This window comes from Urocampus carinirostris, chromosome 13, assembly GCF_059441175.1.
Source record: "Urocampus carinirostris isolate Australia breed hairy pipefish chromosome 13, RoL_Ucar_1.0, whole genome shotgun sequence".
Taxonomy (NCBI): domain Eukaryota; kingdom Metazoa; phylum Chordata; class Actinopteri; order Syngnathiformes; family Syngnathidae; genus Urocampus; species Urocampus carinirostris.
The window spans coordinates 21,321,088-21,339,786 of NC_142361.1; the positions used below are offsets into that span (position 1 = coordinate 21,321,088).

At 39.6% G+C, this 18,699-nt stretch overlaps 1 protein-coding gene across 1 annotated transcript; it reads left to right on the forward strand.

Annotated features, from left to right (window-relative positions):
- The first annotated feature begins 256 nt into the window (after nt 1-256).
- Nucleotides 257-18,363, forward strand: mcmbp (minichromosome maintenance complex binding protein). The gene is made up of 16 exons (XM_088350963.1): nt 257-464; nt 735-826; nt 904-1,044; nt 2,369-2,410; nt 2,483-2,572; nt 2,656-2,791; nt 2,868-3,013; nt 8,536-8,633; nt 8,715-8,887; nt 11,197-11,320; nt 11,400-11,517; nt 12,621-12,786; nt 12,883-13,016; nt 15,610-15,777; nt 15,842-15,930; nt 18,098-18,363. Exons 1-16 carry the CDS (start codon nt 398-400, stop codon nt 18,222-18,224), a joined length of 1,911 nt encoding a protein of 636 aa, XP_088207089.1. The 5' UTR covers nt 257-397; the 3' UTR covers nt 18,225-18,363.
- Nucleotides 18,364-18,699: the final 336 nt, after the last annotated feature.

The following is an 18,699-nucleotide window of genomic DNA, read 5'->3' on the forward strand; positions in this document are numbered from 1 at the left end:
AGCACGGATATGACTAATTTGTAATACCCTCTTTTACCGTTTTCTCTGCCACTTGTTGGTTTGGGAGTCAGGGTCATATTTTTTGTTTAAATGGTTCTTATCACAAAAGAAACGATTGTGCTTTTCTCGGTGTGACGAAACTTTTGACGATGGAGAAAAAACACACAACTTAAAAAGAAAACAAGAACAACCAAACGCTGAAACACGAAAGTTTACTGTCGTACAGTGTTTCTTGGCGGGTCTTATTATGAAATAAATCGAACGCACCCATGCCTTCACACAGTGACGTAACTTTCCCGCCCTAGCTTCTTCTGCCATTCTGTCACAACCGAAATCAAGTAACTATTGTGTTTGCGTATTTAACTTTGTTTAAAACGTATATACTAAGAGTTCGGTAATGGCGACGATGCCACCCACTCGTGACTGGATTAAAAACCCGCTGGGAGTTGTGGATGATTTTTTCGGTAAGACCCTTTTTAACTTCCCTTTTCAGCACGTGAGTGAAGCTGGTTACTAGCTTCGGCGTCCATGTCCAATATGGACGCATGCGACTTGCTTGCTTATAGGTTATTACTTATGTGCATCAGGATGACATGTTATAGTATTCTCGTAACACTTGCATCGATTGGCAATATTAGTTGTTAAAAAATTATGCATTCACATGTCTTCCTCTAGTTTCACCAGTAACTAAAGTGGCAAATCAAAATATGAATATGCTCTTGTAAATCTTGCAGCAGCATCTCAAAACAACCCAAATTCTGGCTGGGAGGCAAAAGTGGTCGAATTCTTCAAAAGTCATCTGCTAGAAAAGGATGCTCACTCACTGGTAACTGTAGTGGTCCATTTTCTGCACCTGTAAAGGTTTTTTGTTTTGAAAATAACGAGGCATTCGTTTTGTTTAAGGTTCCATCAATTAATGACACCCCTCTGCATTACCTAAAGCCTGACAGCCTGGTCAAGTTCCGCTGTTTTATTCAGGATATGTTTGATCCTGAGTTTTACATGGGAGTGTATGAAGGTGTTGATACATCATCACAAACTAAGGTGAGATAACTTGACAATTTCCCCTATTTCACAGTTTTCTTATTTAATTGTTGATGGTTTAAGTCATGGATGGGAGAACAAGTAAAGTAATGTTTATTTGTTTAGCCCTTAAAAGGTCTCAAAGGTCTGCACAGACCACAGATTATTGCAAACCACAGACTAGTATTACACCATCCCCTGATCTAAAACCTACATGAGGGCAAGGAAAAACTCAAAAACCTCAACATGAGGAAAATGAAGTGGCTCAAAATGTGGCAAAAGGGCCAAATCTATCAACGCAGCACGGGTGAAGGTTTGATCTTTGCATTTGTGGGGACACCACATTTTTTTTTAAATAACATAATAATGGTCTTTCGATGCAGTGCCAAATTTGTCTCAATTTTTGGGCAATAGAATAAAAATGTTTTTGCATTTTTTGCGCATTCTATTTAGTCCAAAATTTAAAAAATTACCAAAAATGAGATCAATTGTTATAGAATAGCAATGATTGTACGCTTTTATGAATAAACAAACAGGTTGACGTGGTCTATTTATTTAAAATCTATAGGTAAACGATGTAATGGAAACCCTCAAAAATTTATTATTTTTTTAAAGCGCAAAATATGATGTTATGCGTTGAAATAGACATTATAAAAAACACCTTGAGCAGATTTTTTTCATTTAATTTAATTAATATCTAATGAATAAAAAAGGATGATTAAGATAGCAAGTAATGTTAAACGTAGCCAAATATTTGAATGTTGGGTAAACTAGGGACAAGAAGAGGTACCAAACTAACATTTTCATTAGTAGAATACTTTTAATTGATTTTTAGACGACATTATCTTTTAAACATTTTCATTTTGCTAGCTAGACGCAAAAGCCTGATGGACCAGAGTTTTCCCGCCACTGGTTTCAGTTGAAAAAATAAGACTCGGGTAATGATTTTTTGTCATTTTTTTTAGGGGATTTCCAAAGAGAATGCAAGGAACAATAAACTAAAATTAAGCCCAGGGGTGTTAGGGTTTCTCTCTCCCCCTCCCCTTAGTTGAGAGGATGTGTAAGCAGTTACAAGGAGAAAAAGGATGACAAGAGACTTGAGTCCACAGAAGGACCATCAGCATTCATGCTGGATGCCTTTTAACCTGCCGGTCTGTTCTAGAAATGGCTCACGAGTATTGGTATATCGTGACCGATTAATGTAAGAAGGTTATTTTAAAAATGGGATAAAATGTCATATATGTTTGAAAATGGATGTTATTTCTTAAGACTCCATATCAGCTCATGCCTACTTTGTTTATATTGCTGAGTAACACAATTTATTTCCTTGTTGAACTAAAATCAGGTGTTAAGGTGCGGGAAGTACAAAGATGTGACAGAATATGGGGTAAGTCCGTAAAAGTAAGATCTTTCCCGTCCCATAAATATATCCCAAATATGGACTTATGTGCATTCACAGGTTGATTTCAACTCTAAAAACACTGTGACTTCGGAGAGACAAACTTTCTACTGCGTACCTATTCCTGGGGAGAACTCTTGGGTGAAAACTATATCCCAGCCATAATGAACAAGTTCGCCAACGTCTTGTATCTAATGACTATGCTCCCGAGTTTGCCTTAACTCTTGACGCACAGTTATGCTGATTTGAGTCAAGCGAGGGTAATGCCTTCCACTTCGTATGCACCAAACAGACAAAAGCGCAGCTATGAAGATGACGACATGGATGGAGTGGTTCCTCAGCCACACAAACAGAGGGAACATCATACAGGTTTGAGAACAGACGGCATTTTCCAATGGCGCTTAAGCTTTTACCATACTTGATTGGTCCTTTCACTAATCTGCAGATCAACAGAATATCTCAGACCAGGAATCCAAGGGTGATGTTCAGCCACAGGAGACAGAAGTAGCTCCTGGTCACATGACATCTGCCTCGCATCTTGACCTCAACTTTCCTCTGCCAGACGAGAAAGGCCCGGCTTGCTTAGTCAAGGTGTGTTATCAGAGCCAAGCCAAAAACAAACTCAAGCTTTGGGTAGGGTTGGGCTATACAGCTCCAAATTAAAATTGTCATCAGTTACATTCGATAGCTTCGATTCCAGACAAGAATCCTAAACCAACAAATATCTCTTTAAAGGGATTCCCTAATTCTAAAACATGCAAAAGGTGAGAAAATAGTACTTGTTTTTTTACATGATATCTATTAACATGTCATTGGTATATTCCAATTATTTTCCGAAATAATGCATTTTGAAGACCATATGTCTCGTTTTTGACTTCTTGAGCTCTGACGTCATGTCAGGAAGACCGGTCCTCTCCCAAGCTAGTTACCCTATTAGTTTACACGTTAACTAGTCTAAAAGGTTTTGAGTGTTTTAAGCCAATTTTTGGTCGTTTTTTTTTTTGTGGAGAATGGCTAGGCGTTATGTTGCATAGGGGTGCAGCAATGGTACAACAAAAGGCAAGCAGCCAAAACGGGGCGAACGGGCAAAAATAACACACAGAGAGCTAACGGACTGAACCAGCCGGGACACGGCAGGCTAGCCGGCTGCCATAGAGGCAAACCAGGACTAGCGGAAAAACACGGTAGCCTGGCTGACTGAAAACATGCAGTAAGCAGCCAGGATAATCACGAGTCAACAAAAAACACTACCAAGGCAACGTACACAAACCCAGCTGGGAGAAAAAACAATGAGCACGGCAGGCTGGCCAGCTAGTGGACTGCTAACCTAATTAAGTTAATTTTGTTCCTAGTGGTCATCGGGTGACGTCACAGCTCTAGGGGCTATGACAGGGGTCGGGAACCTTTTTGACTCAAAGAGCCATAAAAGCAAAAAATATTAATTTTATTTTGGGAAGGAGCCACACCATATATTATGAGACAAATTTACTAAATTGCTAAACCCGGGCCCCAGACAAAAGCTTAGTCTTCAGCACATTTATTTTTGATGATTTGATAAAAATTATGAAAAGAGAATAATGCCAGAGCCCCTGTCCCAAAATCAACAAACATACCACTTTAAACTTGTCTCTTTCTTGCAATGACTCAAGATCGGTTAAACTCCTTTTGACCCTTTTTTATCATACATATTGGTTTCAAAACCAGATGCAAGCAGTTATTTTGTAAAAACGTCACAACATTCTGAGAATAGGGAGCCTTATGTGCTTACCTTTGGCGAGAGATGGGAAGGAGTGCTTGTACTTTTTGCATAGCTCCACCCATCCCTCCCACTCACCCAATCAAATGACTAAGTTCTCTTCCGGTGTTTTGGCGTATTTACAGTTCTGTGGATTCATCATAAGGTATCTGAACACTGAACACAGATTACATAGTGAACTTTTATATAAAGGATTCTTTAGCGTTGTACAGCTAAAACGAGTTTTTTTTCCCCCATTTTTTTGTGTGACACCTTGACTGTAAATTGTAGTGAAAAACGTGCCATATACTGGACTGTCTCAGAAAATTAGAATATTGTGATAAAGTTCTTTATTTTCTGTAATGCAATTAAAAAAACAAAAATGTCATACATTCTGGATTCATTACACATCAACTGAACTATTTCAAGCCTTTTATTATTTGAATATTGCTGATTTTGGCTTACAGCTGAAAAAAACTCAAAAATCCTATCTCAAAATATTAGAATACTTCCTCAGACCAAGTAAAAAAAATAATTTTATAACAGCAAAACTAAATCAAACATTTGAAAATGTCCATTGATGCACTCAGTACTTGGTTGGGAATCTTTTTGCACGGATTACTGCATCAATCCGGCGTGGCATGGAGGCAATCAGCCTGTGGCATTGCTGAGGTGTTATTGATGCCCAGGATGCTTCGATAGCGGCCTTCAGCTCATTTGCATTTGCAGGTCTGGTGTCTTTCATCTTCTTCTTAACTATACGCCACAAATTCTCGATGGGGTTCAGGTCAGGGGAATTAGCAGGCCAATCAAGGACAGTGATGCCATGGCCAGTGCACCAGTTACTGGTGGTTTTGGCACTGTGGGCAGGTGCCAGATCATGCTGGAAAATGAAATACTCATCTCCATAGAGCTTTTCAGCAGATGGAAGCATGTAGTGCTCTAAAATCTCTTGGTACACAGTTGCCTTTACTCTGGACTTGATGAAACACAGTGGACCAACACCAGCAGCTGACATGGCTCCCCAAACCATTGCTGACTGTGGGAACTTCACACTGGATTTCAAGCAACTTGGATTTTGCTCTTCTCCAGCCTTTCTCCAGACTCTGGCGCCTTGACTTCCAAATGAAATGCAAAACTTGCTTTAGTCTGAAAAGAGGACTTTGGACCACTCTGCAACTGTCCAGTGCTTCTTCTCCATAGCCCAAGTCAGACGCTTCTTCCGTTGTCTTGAGTTCAGAAGTGGCTTGACCATGGGAATACGGCTATTGTAGCCCATTTCCCGGACACGTCTGTGAACTGTGGCTTTTGATACCTGGACTCCAGCTTCAGCCCACTGTCTTTGAAGCTCCCTCAAATTCTGGAAGCGGCTCTTCTTCACAATTTTGTTAAGGCTGCGGTCATCTCTCTTGGTTGTGCAGCGTTTCCGGCCACATTTTTCCGTTCCAACAGACTTTTTGTGGATATGCTTTGAAACTGCACTCTGTGAACAGCCTGCTCTTTGAGAAATTTCTTTTTGTGTCTTACCCTCCATCAGGAGGGTATCAATGATGGTCCTCTGGACAGCAGTCAGATCAGCAGTGATTTAGTTTACTGAACCAAGCTGAGTGTTTTTAAGGCTCAGGAAACCCTCGCAAGGTGTTTCGAGTTAATTAGATGATTCAGGTGATTAGTTGAATAGCCTACTTGTATACTTTTTCATGATATTTTAATATTTTGAGATAGGATTTTTGAGTTTTCTTAAGCTGTAAGCCAAATTCAGCAATATTCAAATAATAAAAGGCTTGAAATAGTTCAGTTGATGTGTAATGAATCCAGAATGTATGACATTTTTGTTTTTTTAATTGCATTACAGAAAATAAAGAACTTTATCACAATATTCTAATTTTCTGAGACAGTCCAGTATATACTGCGAAGTAATCGTCCACCAGCAAGTTTCGGTTTGGCTTTGCGTGTAACATAATAGGATAGACGAATCAAGTTTTGGACAATATGGAGAAATTTTGCATGCAATCAAATCTGTCTCTGAGCCACAGATACTCGTAGAAAGAGCCATATATGGCTCGCGAGCCATAGGTTCCCGACCCCTGGGCTATGAGGTGAAACTGTCTACTTTAAAAATGAATTTCTCAATCCATGGCGCGTGGAAGGTTTTTGAACATATTTGCATGATTGTGGGGAGGAACACTTCACGTGCTGTGCCAAATTGAAAACAAAAAGAATCTTATAAAATCCCTTTAAAGGGACATTGTGTATTTAGTGCCTCCTAGTGTTACAAAAACCTTCGTTCGTAAAAAAAAGTTCATGTATTCTCACTTACTATTCAAATCAATATTGTTTATCAGATAAACGCCTTTGTTGTTTTAAATTTGAAGGGCAAAAATTGTCTATTTATTTTGCATAAAACAAGGCTCATCTAGGGTTACCCGTCGTAGTTGTCTGCCATCTTGTTTCTGCTGGTACCCCCAAAAAACAAAAACCTTCAAATCTGGGTAAAAGATATAGAAGTCAGATTGTGTATTCCTCCTTGTGCTTTGTACCACTCATTTTTCAGTTGCACTGCACAATACTGAAATATACTGGTCAAATAATACAGTGTTTATTTTAGAGTTTTTATTAATAAATACATCCTGTTCAAAATGTTGATACAAGAGTAACTGGTTTTAAATTGGCTTTGGTTGCAAGTGTTACCCTCATAACATGTGTAAATAAAATAAGAACACACTCCTAGCTTTTGCCCACCATAAGTACTTGTATATAAGCCCAATTTAGAACTATGAAATAAAATATTGACATCAGGTTTGGATTCTATGCGCATACTACGTTGTGTGTCACCAGTAGCAAATTGAAGGGCCGTGCATGGGGAGGGGGGCATGCCTCATAGATGAATAGTAAACCAACAGAAAACCATCGGGCACGCAGCCAGCAAATTTCTGGTAAAAGTGATGAATTTGGATATTTTTATTTGTAAAATTACTTTTGAAATACAGCATGCCTTTGGACAGAACAAAACGTTAGTCCTATACGACTGATTTCAAGCTAAAAGCAATAAAGGCCGTTAAAGAACGAGCAACCTTGAGGCAGCAAAAGGTTGGTTTACAGATGCCGCCCTACTTACGAACGAGACGATCGTTAGTCAGTTGAAGTTGCTTGAGTGGTATATTTTGTATGTTTAAGCCTTTGTTTTGTATTAAAAAAATAAACGTTTCATAAAATATGCTCTATAAAGTTGAGTTTAACTTACTTTTGGAAGCTGAGCTTCAAGAGTTAGGCGCCTTCCTCCTCCGTGGTCGAAAGTGGACGGAAAAAACTGATCCAACCATTTTCTCAACCCCATCAAGCTTTCTTATTCCACTTTCATTTCAAAAGAAATGGCTTGCCTCTTCTTTACACTTTACAAGAACCATATTGAATGGAAGCACGAGATATTAAACACTAAAAAAGTCGAAGTTCTTGGCGCGCTGAATATTCAGTCCAATATGTTTACACACTAACTAAGAAGTATAAGCAAGATTTCTTCTTCTGGGTGGATCCTGATGAGCTTTCGCAGCGCCACGCGGCGGAAAGAAGCAGTACACTAATGGCCTGTACTCGAAAAAAGGTGCACAATATACAAAATTGCAGCTATGTTCGGATATTTTCCCACATCCCGAAAAAAATTGTCCTATCTACCTTTTTTCATAAGTAGGGGAGCGTCTGCATGGTAAAACTTAAAAGGTTAATCCCAAATTTTAGAAAAAAATAAAAGTAACCCACGTTATCTCCTGAGCCACAGCGATCACATAATCGTACGAATAGTCTCAATTTAAGTAACATGGTAAATTAATCATGAACCATGAAATTGGTGCCGGCAACAATTTTTTAAAAACTTGATGGACGGTGTACTTCGAGATTTTTTTAAATGAAAAAAGTGCTTGGCTCATATAGGTTGCCATACAATAGAAAAAGTCGTAGGAAATTTCAATAAAAGGCAAACATGTGAACAGGGCATACAAACACAGACATTATCCACTGTTAAAGGCACAATGTTAAATTATAAACTGAAATGCTGTAGTTGTCGCTTAAAAACAACCTAACCCTAACCTGCTGTTACCCCAGGTGTCCATCAGATGGCCCCACTGCATCATAAACATGTTGTTTTATACTGTTTCAGTGGGGTAGTCATATATGCAATGGAGGCTTATATGTAAGTTTAACTGCCTTGAATGCGACAGTTAACTTGTTTTAAATATCTAAGAATCCGGTCCAGCAATTCAGCCATGTTAAATTTTACCCTTGCTTTGTAAAAATATTTCAAAACATCAGTTGTAAAAATAAGTAATTCAATGAATTTGATGAATCCCTGCTGTTGTGTTATGAGTTGATGTGTTTATGGCAGGTATATGAGGACTGGGACAGTTTCAAACTAAACGACACTGTGGAAGTATACGGGATCCTGTCAGTGACTCCTGCTCTCAGCGCTCTGTCAGAAGACAAGTAAGAGACGATTCAGTTGTTCCACGTCGCTCAAATCGGAAACCTGGACGTGCGTTGGTGACTGTTTGTGCATTCACGCAGGGAAACCTCTGCATCCCTCATCAACCCTTCAGAGTTGATGGAGACGGCGGAGGAACAGAGAGTCCACAGTCCTCCAACATCACTTGTTCCTCGTCTCCACATGCTTTATGCCAAACCTCTGGAACAAAATAACCCAATGCTGCCTTGTGCCATCTTGCAAGACAACCACGCCTGTGAGCAAAGTCCTTGTCTTTGATCTGTGAGCTTAAATGCTTTCGTTTTTAGATCAAATTCGTATTGTCAACAAATTAGAGGGAATAAGAGGAAGGTAGGGATGGGCAATTCATCAAATTGATTTAGTAAACCCCCCATTTTAAAAATTAACAATTTACAAATCTGTTAAAACTGATCAATCTGACCAAATCTTGTCTAAACTTCGCTATTGGTTTGTTTTTATAATGTACGTATTTGTTTAGTTTTTTTACAAATGTTTATCAAATAGGGTTTATTGTTTAAAATATTTTAAATCATATAATCTAGATTGACGAATACAAAGAGGTTTTTAGCGCATATTTTCCAGCCCAACATGGATAAAAACGTCCTTGTTTTGTTATTAAAATAGTGTTGAATTAATTGTGTTAAACTATGAAAGTGTTAAAAGTATTTGTAGTGCTACCGAACACTATGAATCTTCAGTAGTTTATGAGGCCAGTTTACAACAAATTGTGACGAATCGAGAAAAAAAAGGTATTTATTACACATTTATTTCTACACATGGCTGGATCGATCCTCCACAGTTTTTCGGCCCCTCAATAAAGCATTTTATCCATTGTACGACATTAAAAACCAATTGTTTCACATGCCGAAAAACCTGTGGTGTTTGAGTGCATGGAGTTATGTCTTTAAGCTGACTGTCTATTGGTCTACATTATGGAGATCGCATTGGGAAAATGCGAATAAGTTATTGGCTGAACTCCCTCCCACAATTCTCCATTTCTCTCTCCAATAAAGGTGGCGGGCATCGTTAGAGGTGTCTTAAAAAGTTGAAATTGGAATATTTTCTCAGGGATGTGTTGACAATTTCCCTACTGAGTTCAAAAGCCTTTATAGAAAATTCCACCAAACCTATCTTGTTTCATCTTTTAACACTCGCTACACATTAGGAAAAGCGGGAAGGAGGGGTGGAGAGGGATTCTATGCTTGTTCCCGTGTTTTTTGTTAGTTTATCCTGAAAAGGGTAAATATAGGAATAGTCTGTTTCAAATACAGTCCAACCCCCAAAAAATGGGAAAAAAAAAGTTTATTATTACTTTAAAATGAGCTTATTAAGGCTTGCGACACATGACTTTAAGCCAGGAGATGGCGGCAGAGAGTAGCAAAATATCAAGATGTGAACACCACCTTCAAATTCGGAATCTCGTACTAAAAGCTTTTTTTTTGTTTGTTTTTAGTTTTTTTTTTTTTTGCTACAGGTCCCAAAAATTTGCAGTATTGATAAAGGAAGGAACAAGAAGCAGTGCTACCAAATATCAAGCATCTTCCAGGGTTTATTGCACCAGATTATAGTAAATACTGATATACATATTTTGTGTATATGCCATTTGATGGACACATACAGTAACAGCAGATTTATTTTTAAGTGACATCATCTAAGAACCGCCTTTGAATTAAAATGGCACACTTAAATCCTACTATGAAAGCATTTTTGAAATCTGATTTTTCTTTAATCTATTCTGAAATGTGACTTACGTTTGACAGCTCTGCATTTGTGTACAGGCGCTCCCCTACTTGCTAACATTCGAGTTACGAAAAACGGTAGATACAAACATTTTTTTGGGTTGTCAAAAAATATCCGGGCATTGCTGTAAGTTAGATTGTGTATTGTGTGCACCTTTGTCCAAATACAGGACAGTAGTGTAGTGCTTCTTTCTGCCGCTACCGGCGTTTGGCGCCTGTTAAGGCTCACCCAGCATGCACCCGAAGAAGAAATCTGCTTCCCTTTCCCAGTTCGTGTGTAAACATTCTATACTGTATCTCCAGCTCGCTAAGAACTTTGATATTTTTATTGTTTAATATCTCGTGCATCCTTTCAATATGGTTGGTGTAAAGTGTAAAGAAGAGGCGAGCGGTTTCTTTTGAAACGAAATTGGAATAAGAAAGCTTGATGCGGTTGAGAAAATGGTCGGATCGCTTTTTTTCGGCCACTTTTTACCACAGAGGAGAAAGTCGCCTAACTCTAGAAGCTCATCTTCCAAAAGTAAGTTCCATTCAACTTTATTCATCTTTCTAAAGCATATTTTATGAAATGTTTATTTTTTTTCCCGTAAAAACAAAACACATGTTACTTATGAAAGCCTTAAACATATTTATATAAACCTTGAACATACAAAATACATCACTGAAGCAACTTGCGAACAAGTTCAACAAACGATCGTCCGATAGGCGTCTTTACTTGCGTTGGAAAGGTATTTTTAACCAATAATATAATCTTCCTTTAATTTTGTATCCTAATTGTTTTTACTCATGTTCATCCCTTTTCTAGTTTTATCTTCAACACTGGGTGAGATGGTGTCAGTCAGAGAAGAACTTCTCTCCTATTTAACTCGCATCCTTTTGGGAGATTCGCTGGCTGCAGAGTATCTCATCCTCCATCTTGTTTCCACTGTGTATGTGTCACGGGTGTGCGTTTTTGACCATCTTCTCGCCACAGAATCACATTTCATTCAGGGTGTTATGTTTTTGTAGGTATGCTAGACGAGATGTCCTACCTTTAGGCAAGTTCACGCTAAACCTGAGTGGATGCCCCACTATTGCCTCTTACACTGAACGCCTCTACAAGGCCATCCAACAGCTTGTTCCTTCGGTGAGTAAAAACTCGATTTATTTCAAGCCCTCGTTTATCGCGGTTAATGTGGACCAGAACCAATGCAATATGTGAAAATCAGGAAAGTAGACCCGTCACACTTACAGTTATAGCCTACTGGGATAATTGATCGCTTATTTTAGGTTGAAAGAACACATGACACAAGTTTGTAGCACATGTTTTCAGCTGCACTACACAATATACAGCATCATCTAGTGGTCAAATCAGTAATTCTTTTTTATCATCCAAAAAGAGCCTGTGATAGGGAAATCTGATGTAGAAATATATATATATTTTTTTTAATATTTGTACTATAAAATACTCTTGTGCATTAAAACCAAAGACAATTTCCTTTCACAGGCACAGGTATTTAATTATTAAAAGTGCTGTAAAGACGTTTTTTAATTTAACTTTTTACAAATTACTACCGTGCCGTCAAATAATAACGGGGAGACTGCTTAGCCATTTGGAATGCAGAACATAATGCAGATCCATATTCAAACCGTAAAAAGTGACCTGCATTATAGTGAAGTATTACTGGATTATTGTGTCCTTTTAAAGATTTGGCTCAATTTCTTAAACAATAACTGAAAGGAGCTGTACAGAATTAGGACATTTTTTATTTGCGGCCGCTCCCTCCTGACTTGTTATTATTATTGCAGCCTCTTTCAAGGTCTTTATGTTGCTCGTGCAAGGAAGTGCATTTTTTAGATGCGCTCCATTTTTTTTTTTCCTTGGGGTTAGGGTTGTACTTTAAACAGGCCTTTTCACCATTGTATACGACAATAACAAATAGGAAAAAAAAAATCGGGGATGAACATTAATTTACCGGTACTCTTTAGCCCTCCCCTGTGCCCCCAATCTTCTTACTGAATGTAGGGACGAATGGGCACGGTGGGGAAAAAAGGGCTCTCTCATGGTAAACACATATTTAACGGAGCAAATATTCTTTCAACTTTTTGAGTACACCTCAAACAATGCACGTTAAATATCAGTCGAGTTGGGATTTTTAAATTTCTTTTCAGAAAGACTTAATTTACCAAAAAGGTCTTCTTCAAAGTGAACGTCTTTCCACCAACTCTTTTTCAATCCATACCTTGTAGTCATTCTACTTGGCCATGAGCCTTCACAACATGAATCAGATGCGTCTGGTGCCAAAGAAAGACTACGTGGCCAACCGTCTGGTGAGCGGAGCCTTGCAGTTGGCTAAAAACACTTCCCTCTTCCTTGACGAAACCCAACTGGAGCAGGGCCAACTGGACACCACAGGTGAAAACGGCGCATGCTCCTAGGGTTTGACCCAAACTGGTAAGGCATGATTTGACACTAACAAGACTGCTTCCGTTTGTGTGTGCGGTGCTGTAGGTGTGCGCAATGTCACAGCTTTGGGGAATGTGATCTCATGGCAGAAGGTCGATTATGACTTTAACTACCACCAGATGGAATTCCCCTGCAATATTAACGTGCTGGTCGCATCGGAGGGGCGCTCGCTGCTCCCGGTGAGGACACCAAGTCTCTCTTATCTCACTTAACGCTACACCCACGGCGCGACCGGGCCTCGAGGGTGTTCGGTTTCCGACGGCCTCCCTCGGGATTGGATCTTGCCCGACGCTGGAGGTTGTTTCCAGCCAGCATCACAATGCTGTCTGGGCCACTATTGGCTGGAAGCAGAAATCCTCTCCAGTTGGGGGCTTTAACTTGGGTCTCACTCTGTTGTGAACAGTGAAAAGAATGCACCGTGTGCTATTCCTGTGTGCTGGCTGTTATGTTGCCATGGCGGCAGCTGGGCGCCTCAGGAAAGATCTAGAGGGAGGTGTCAGTCTGCAGGGAAGGGCAGCATGCTGTAAACTAGTGGTCTGCAACTTTCCGCACCATGGTTCATTGTCTGACAATATTTTCACGGCACAGCCCAAGGGTAACATTAAACATGTTTGTACTTTTAGTAAAATATAATAACATTAATGCTAAGCGTAAAGCCACCATGTAGTCATATGATCGATGCCCTTGTAACATCACACCAAAATCACATTCATTCATTTTCAGAACTGCTCACTGGGGTTGTAGGCCCATCCCAGCTGTGTTTTTGGAATGTGGGAGTACATGCAAACTCCACACAGGCGGACACACTCTGGAGGCTATCGTAACGTTTAACAAAAACGCACGTCTATCCGCGTGCCAAGTAAATGAAAATACAAACTCGCTAAATGAACCAACCCTGCGAAAAGCTTGTTGTTTGTTGTTATGGGGTCTGTGAGGTTCTTTTGACTTGGGGGTCCATGCATCCTCCAACTCTGTTGCCAAATGTTTTCCCATGTTTATTAAGGTTGTAACATGACAGTTGACTATTCGCCACACCGATGGGCTTAAAGCGTCAAGGTTTGGTTTTATTAGTCTTTCACTAATTCTTTGGTGGGCGGGAATCCTTGTTTCAAATGGGACAGTGGCAACGCCAGACTGGTAACTGCGATTGCCTGTGCAAACCTCACTGATTTTAATTCAAATGTACCACCTCAAAGCCACGGGTCAAGTCCAGTTTGAAATAGGGCTGCACGATTAACTGAAATATAATCGAGATTGCAATGTGTCGTAGAGCGATTGTGTCATCGCATAACCTTGTGTTTCTTTTAAGTATTTATTGACAGCAAGCCCTCCTCTGCGGCGCTTTGTGAGGGTTGATAATCCTTTAAAATTCACCTGAAATCTCAAATCAAGACAGTAAATTCAATTGAATTGAATGCTGTTCTTAAACCATTTTGAGAATATAGGCTGTTTTGGTTGAGGTAAGACTCTGAAGTTTTGTTCCCAACAAAATTAATCATCGCAACTGCTACTAACATGAGCAAGCTAAGTTAGAAAACAAAAAAATAGTTTTGTTTTTTTTTAATTCTCGCCCAATCTTTTGTTTTATTTTATTTTGGGGGGGGGGGGGGGGGGGTTCAAATGCTAAATTAGTGTAGCAAGAGCATCGTAGCTGGAGAACGGCTAGGACAAATGCATGAAGCCTTACCTAGTCCTAGTTCAAATTTGATCACAATCTAAAAGCTTATCTATTGACCTACCCTGGTCATATCCCTTGAGAGGGGTGACTGACGGCAAGACAAACCCATACAAAAACAGAAAATATAAAAGGGGAAAAGTAGCAAAAAACACACACTAAATTTTTTGGGGACCATGGCTAACCCAAATGGCCAAACAAGTTAAGCACCTCGGCACCCAAGTTGGTCATGCTTTCGTCCCTCCAGATGAAACAAGACACAAAAAAGCAGCCATGTCACTCGGATCACAACACACTCATCTGTTCAACAGCGGGGCCCGACAGATTTCACTGGTTTACCCATGCCACATCATACAGGTGCCCTGTCATCCCTTAGAACGCGTCCAAACATCCCACTAGATCTAAAAACTTGTGTTTTGCACATTTCTCTAAGAATATGTCTAGGCACTTCCAAAAGGGGCCATTTGGAGACTCAAAAAACACCAAAGATGTCACAACTATCTGACCGCTCACAGGCAGGTTAAAGCATGTCACTAGAATTAACCCTCGGATACATAAGTGGGATCAAAGATGACCCAATGGGTTGTTATTCTTCAAAATCTTTACATATTGAAAACAATTCTAATGTCATATTCCAGGTATTCCTCATAAAACGTGTATGACATGCCATTAGTATTATTCCCCCGCCCCCACTAATAATCGTCCCAACTCACGGAAAAGTGTATGTACTCGTAAGTCGTGCATCCAAGGGTTAGTACTCACATAAAAAACTAGCACTGTACTTTTAAAATAAAAAATCACATCGAAATTGCAATACTGCTCTGAAAAATAGCAGGTTTTTTCCCCCTAATTGTGCAGCCCTAGTCAGAAACATAGCAGGGACAGTTAAACAGTAGATAAAAATATAATGGAACTTGTTTTTCTATCTGTGCGGCCGAGTAATGATCCGCGGCCGGATGGTTGCCCACCACTGCTGTAAACAAGCTCAAGGGTTTGTCAGATGCCCGGTTATGTTTGTATTGGAGTAAAGGCCCATTGAGATTTACATTGATGTATTTAAAGCAATATCTAACATTGATATTTTTCTAACCCAACAGTCAGACTGTCAGATACACCTGCAGCCCCAAGTGGCTCCAAACCTCATTGAAGAATATCTCACTAGCCTCCCCATAAATGCACAGACCCCCTCACAGTTCAACAAATTCAGACTCTACCTGAGCGTGGCCCGACAGCTGGACTACAGCATCTCTGATGAAGTCACAAAGGTGAAACATTTTCAGCCTTGCATTTGACTTGGCGGGAACTGAAATCTTGTTCTCTTGTATTCAGTCAGTAGAAGATGATTTTGTCGACATGAGGAAGGACGATCCCCAAAGCATAAGTGCTGAGGACTTGCACAGAATGCTTATTGTAGCAAGGTGAGCTTAAATTAGCTGTCTAGATTTGAGCCAAGCACTTTTTTTTCATTTAAAAAATCTCGAGGCACACCGTCCATCAAGTGTTTAAAAGTTTGTCGCTGGCACCAGTTTCATGGTTTAAGATTTATCTACCATGTTACTTAGATTGAGACTATTTGTACGATTATGTGATCACTGTGGCCCAGAGATAACGTGGGTTATTTTACTTTCTGCAATTTTGGATTTTACTGTATTTTTAACCTTTTTAAATTTTACCATACAGACGCTCCCCTACTTACGAATAACGGTAGATAGGACAATTTCTTTCAGGATGTCGAAAAATATCCGGACATAGCTATAAGTTTGATTTTGTTTAGTGTGCACCTTTTTCCGAGTACAGTACTGTAGTGCTTCTTTCTGCCGATACGGACATGTGGCGCTGAGAGGTCACCCAGCATCCACCCGGAAGTAAAAAAATAAATAAAAACGCTTCCTCTTCCTAGTTTATGTGTAAACATTCTATACTGTATCTCCAGCTTTCTAAGAAGTTAGACATTTTTATTGGTTAATATCTAATGAATCCATTCAATATGGTTGGTGTAAAGAGGCGAGCTGTTTCTTTTGAAATGAAAGTGGAATAAGAAAGCTTGATGCGGTTGAGAAAATGGTTGGATCACTTTTTTCCGTCCTCTTTACCATTGCGGACCTCTTGAAGCTTATCTTCCAACAGTAAGTTAAACTCAACTTTATCTGTATACAGCATATTATTTTATGTAATGTTTACTTTTTAGCACAAAACGATACAAGTTACTTATACAAACCTTAAACATACTTAAATACACTTTAAACATACAAAATAAAGCACTGGAGCAACTTACTAACAAATTCAACTTACAAATGATCGTTTGCAAGTAGAGCAGCGTCTGTATATGTTTGTTATTTAGGAAAACTTGCACTTAAAATGGGCAAAAAATATCTGCCTGTTGAGCAACTTAAACAGCCTCATCAAACATTTAAGTTATCAGATATACTGTGCTACCTCGTGTGCAGATATTTAGTATATTAAAAAAATATTGATATGAATGGTGTTACTTGGCTGCTCAATGGCAAAAGGCAACGCTACTTAGCAATGGCATGTTTTTGTTCCCCAAAATCAGATTTGCAATTTCCTACGACACACCAATTCAAAAAACACTGGCCTATATCATATGGTACATGGCTTTGCCCGCTTCCTTTCTCCCAAATAGTTGTCCGAATTTTTTTTTCTAGATTAGTGTTGTGGTAGTAATGAATGCAAACAAAGTCAGAATACTAATAATTTTCGGTTAGATAGATAGATAGATAGATAGATATATACTTTATTCATCCCCGTAGGGAAATTCACACTTCCAGCAGTCTACCCCGTTGTTTATTAACAGATTAACATGATGCCCGAGGGTGCTTGTAGCGGAGTGGATGACGCCACGCCAGTCCAAAAGTTCGACATTCCTGCGGCAGATGGAAATCTTTTCTTTGTGAGAATCCAGGGATACACCACCTCGTGTTAGCAAGTCCGCCTCCTCTCCGATTCCCCCCGGCTTTCATGTCTCTGTTTAGCGACGTTGAAGCCGGATTTCTCCAGGTGGCTCCGGGTGGCTACACGTTAGCGTCCGGAATGCTAAACGTGAGCCACGTTTCCGCAAAACACAGCAACTGCGCTCCCTGTGCGCTTCGATGTTTTCAAAAAGCACTCGATGATCATATTTGGTCGTGAGTTCGCATTTACCATGATTACGGATGGTACCGAAGACTTATAACGCCGCTAGCCGCTTCGCTAGCTTCGGCTTTTCTTCCACCATGGGCCCCTTCATCACGCCGGCACGAGAATTCCTCAGGGCAAGGAGTTGAAATACACGCATTTCTTGTGCGTTGAAACCCATGTCCATAGGATAGAAGTAATCCATAGTGTAGTTGTCAAAACGGGAAGAAAAAACACCGAAGATAGGAGCAGACAATAAAACAACAGGGCAGCTGCTGGAAAAGGCAGCCGCTCTTGGCAGCGCCGCTTTGATATAGTTAGATGAAACATGTCTTGGAAACAAATTATGCTGCTCACTTTTCACATTTTTTTCCTTACGTTATATGTGCCTCGGGAAACATTGCAGGTCTTCAAATTGTGTCATGGGACTGACCATGTTTCTGTTGCTAGGTTGCTGTCTTTGAGTCTGGGACACACCTCTTTGTCCAGAGACATTTGGCAAAGGGCCAAACAGATAGAAATTCAGCGAAGTTGCCGAATGGAGCTGCACAAAAGCGTCAATGGAAATGAGCTATAGTTGCCTGATTATTTTATACTTTCATGCTTCTGTTCATTGTGTAGTGTTTGCTACAAACCAGCAGTCAAACCTCTATGCCTGTATACAGTTTTTCACGTAAAAAAGTTTCTAAATGTAAATAAAGTTCTAGTTAATAGTTTATTGGTTGTTTCTCTTCGAGCATAATGCAACTATGCTGACTATTAAACACATCTCACACAACACAGCGGTAATTCCTTTCCACTTTTTATTTCAGTGGAAAATTCGACAAATATACAACGCACCTTTCCATCAAGTACACCCAATAAGGGTGAGAATAAATAGACTTATATATAATACAATGAAAACACCGAAAGAGGGTTGATGAAGTGTGACCATAGGTAATCAACTTGGTAAGTACTGGGAAAAAAATGATGCTGAAAGGGCTAATGAGATGTTTGCATGGAATGTTGTGGATCCCTTTTCGGAATGGCAAGATAGGATCATGATTTCTAAA

Bases quoted from the DNA above. Each gene is read 5' to 3' on its own strand.
- mcmbp (XM_088350963.1), top strand. From the start codon at position 398: ATGGCGACGATGCCACCCACTCGTGACTGGATTAAAAACCCGCTGGGA. The intron at 827-903 runs GTAACTGTAGTG...GTTTTGTTTAAG, and splicing joins AAAAGGATGCTCACTCACTG to GTTCCATCAATTAATGACAC. The intron at 2,411-2,482 runs GTAAGTCCGTAA...GTGCATTCACAG, and splicing joins AAGATGTGACAGAATATGGG to GTTGATTTCAACTCTAAAAA.